Here is a 3,578-nt window from a genome sequence, read left to right as displayed (position 1 = left end):
GCACATTGCTGGCTGTCCATGAGACAAACTCCCTTTTTATCTCCTTCCTATTTCCATTCCTTGAGACGTTTAAGAATGTGCTCCTGTGCTTGGGGTTCTGCTGCAGGTCCCACATCCAAGGGGTTTGTGGATAAACTGTGATCTGAAAATGTTGGAAGACCTGCTGCCTGGGAATAGGAAACTGAGTCAAACAGACAGACTTTGTCCTGAATTATTTCGTGTCTTAGGAGCCTGTGTGCCCAATCTGCTTCACAGTAAGGGGCTGGAGGAGAATCCTGGGCTCTCCCTAATCTCCTGCCTGTCCTGGGACTCCCCTGCTTGGTTGACGGCGTTGTGCAGCGTGGCATCAAGAAGATGCCCCATTGCTCCTTTCCTGGCCAGCCTGCCTTCTTGAGCACATTTCTTGATGCATGGAGCACTGGAGGGCACTGACCATCACTTTTAAGACAAACAGTATCAACAGTTTGTCAACTGTTTTTGGACAATGTCCCTGGGCTTTTTAAGACTGGGGATCGTCAAATCCCCGACATTGCACTGTCAACAGAAGCGCTTGTGCCTCCTCCAAATTCTGCTTTTGGAGGAAGGGAAACCATCTCAGAGGAGACAAGCAACGTGGACCAGCGTCCACATCCAAGGCAGACTTGGCACCTCCTCTCCCATCAGTGTCACGGCGTGACTTAGGAATGGCAAGAGAACTTCCTGCCAGTGGTCTCGTCTCTGTTCTGCCCAAGTGGTGCAAGAGTTCAGGACACAAAAGATGCACTAATAAATGGCCAAAGTTGGCTGAAATAGCTATGGTGTAACGAGGAGCGCAACCTACCTGTGGTGGGGTCGTTTCCTCTCTTCTAGAGGCTCAGATAAGGTGATGGGACCTATCTGAGACATAGGAGCTTCACAAGGGGAGGTCTCAGGTCCAGAAGGACCATTTGCAAGATCATTGTACCTCAAGCTCTCCTGGTCAGGCCAGGTGACCATCTCTCAGCTATGCATTTTACTTTTTTAACTAACATTAAAAGTCTAACACAAATATTAATTCAGTGAGATTTTATTATGCACCTGTTCAGTTTGTGGGAACAATGCCAAGGGATCGGAGGAACAGGGAGGACAGATACTTCCCAGACGCACAGTCTCCTGAGCCTCCGTGGCCAGGTCTGGCCAGGTCGAGACCCCTCGCCTGCCTGCCCAGCACCCACAGAGCAGGGGAGGAGCCAAGCGGGCCAGCCCTCCTACGACCTGGAGCCTTCCACAATGCGGGTAGCCCCAGCTTGTCTGCCTGGGACAAACCTGGGACTGAACTACATCACCCACGACAGTGCCCAGGACCCGTGGCAGCTCCCGGTTTGCTAGGTGCCTTGGTCAGCTTTGGGACAGTGAATGGGAGGCTGCCTCACACTCTCTAGATTGACACTCAAGAAATGCACGGCATCCTTTTAGGTTTCAGTTCTGGTACATTCCATTTGTTTCTTATTTATGATCGGATTCTACACGTAAAATACTCCAGTTAAGTGGAGCAATATTCCTCCTGGACAGGCATCTGCCATGGGTGGGTTAACAAACTCACCATCAATGGAACCTTTGGCCAAAGCAAAGTTGGATGGGACAAATGTGCAGTCCGGCTTCTATTTGGAATTTTTCATTAGCCTTATAAGATTTTGGGGGTTTCTTCTCCCCATTTCCTGGCAGATCAATGCAAGAGGCAAACTATTTTAAAAACAAAGAGCCCCAATAGTTTATTTATGATTGAGGCTGTGACCAAATGGTTTTACTGCATCTGCTGTTCCTGAGTGTGTAGATGCACCTTTTAGCTCTAGGACCTTGTAACTCTTGCACTGGGTCTGGGGGAGCAGTGTCTTGATGGGACAACGAAGTGGGTGACAAGGAACAACTGGCAGCACTCCAAATACTACAGCACACCCGCCTGGCTGCTGGCTTTGACAATCAGCCACAGCTGCTCATCAGTCCCCACGCCTTCTCATCACTGGGCCGAGGGGACTCGGCCAGTTCTTCCGGGGGCGTTAGGACCACAGTCACCAACGTCTGAGACTCCACTGCCAACAGCCACTTCCTGTCCAAAATGCCAGGCTACGGACACTGAAGGCTCTTATGGAGAGGCCATTCCCCCGGAAGCAGCAGCGCGGGTCTGAATCCTGGCTCTGGGGGGAGAGCTCGCTACTGCGCTGTGCGAATTGGGGATGAGAGCCGCAGGGCTCCGTGGCGGTGGGGGCTGAACCGTGTCACCAATGCCCCCCAACTCGAACCCTGGCACACTGGAGTGTGATCTTCTTTGGGAACGAGGCCATGGCAAATGTAGTTGGTTAAGACGGGAGTGTATGGAGCAGGACGGGCAGGCCTTAGACACGACTGGGGTCCGCACAGAAAGGGACAGACACACACACAGAGCACCGTGTGAAGATACAGCAGAGCTGAGGTGATGCTTCTGGAGGATGAGCAATTGCAAGCAAGCGTGGGGGGGAGGGGCGATAGGAGCCGCGAGGAACAGACCCTCCCTGGCGAGGAGCCACCTGCAGAGACCAGATCTTGGCTGTGTCGTTCTGAGCCATCTGGTTTCTGAGGAGCTCTCTTGAACAATCACAACCAGCACGCCAAGTCATCCGCGCAGAGCACGACTTCAGTGAGGCCGTTCCCCCGGGCTCGGCTCACCCAGACACAACAGCACGCCCTCACTGGGGGCTGAGCCCCCTTCCTGGCCTCCGCGGACCCCGCATCCGCCCCACGACCTCTCACGAAGGCCCTTGGAGGGTACAAAGAAACAACACTTAGGGGAGGGTGTGCTACAGTCTAAGACGTGGGCTTTGCCTTCGATGAGCTCATGTTCCCTAATAAGCAGACACCATCACAAACGGAGGGGAGGAGTCTCCCTTCTGCAGGAGCTGTAAAGCCCCCACCGCAGCCTGAGCCTGAAAGCGCTGCCTGGGAACAGTGGGGTGTACCTATGGGCCCAGGGGTGACAGACACTCAGACTTCTGATGACAGGACATGGCCTGGTGCTGAGCCCCGCGGTCACAGCCCACAAGCAACACGCCCTGGCTCATCAGCCCACCCCAAGCTTCAGACAGACGTGCAGGTACCCCTGGACCTCGGTACGGCGAAGGGAGGGTGTCGGACACAGGTTTATGGGAGCGTACTTGACACTGGCCGGCAAGGGACAGAACCCCAAGGGGTGACCATGGCAGGGCGTGGTCCTGTCCCTGCCTGCCTGGGGTGCTCTGGAGGGGGTGGTCCTCTCGGACCTGCGGACACGGAGTCCAAGCTGGTGTAGACACGCCTTCCCTGCCATCTGGCACAGCGGAGCCGGAGCCCACGCTCAGCCGGCGACCACCTCATTTCTACCTGAGAGCGAAGGGCAGGTGCACCATGGGCGCGGGCCGCGCCGCCTCAGTAGGAGTTGAGGGCCTGCTTGGAGCGGCGCTTCAGGTGCAGGCGCTGGTGGCGGAGCAGGTCGCAGTTCTGCGAGAAGCTCTTGACGCAGTAGCGGCAGCGGAAGGGCCGCGCTGCGTCGGTCAGGTGCGCACGGCGGCGGTGGCGCGCCAGGAGCTCGGGCCGCTGGAACGTGCGGC

General features: G+C 55.7%; 1 protein-coding gene across 4 annotated transcripts in view; it reads right to left on the bottom strand.

Annotated features, from left to right (window-relative positions):
• Positions 1 to 1,029: 1,029 nt before the first annotated feature.
• The window catches only part of ZNF496 (zinc finger protein 496), a 36,890-nt gene continuing 34,341 nt past the window's right edge, over positions 1,030 to 3,578 (bottom strand). For all 4 annotated transcript variants that reach the window (XM_029941485.1, XM_029941484.1, XM_029941486.1 and 1 more), the window contains exon 10: positions 1,030 to 3,578. In XM_029941485.1, the coding sequence (XP_029797345.1) occupies positions 3,397 to 3,578 (182 nt within the window). In that variant the 3' untranslated portion in view covers positions 1,030 to 3,396.

The sequence above is a fragment of the Suricata suricatta genome, chromosome 6, assembly GCF_006229205.1.
Source record: "Suricata suricatta isolate VVHF042 chromosome 6, meerkat_22Aug2017_6uvM2_HiC, whole genome shotgun sequence".
NCBI lineage: Eukaryota > Metazoa > Chordata > Mammalia > Carnivora > Herpestidae > Suricata > Suricata suricatta.
Note: the sequence above shows the minus strand (reverse complement) of the source record. Positions and strands in the feature narration are given on the sequence as shown.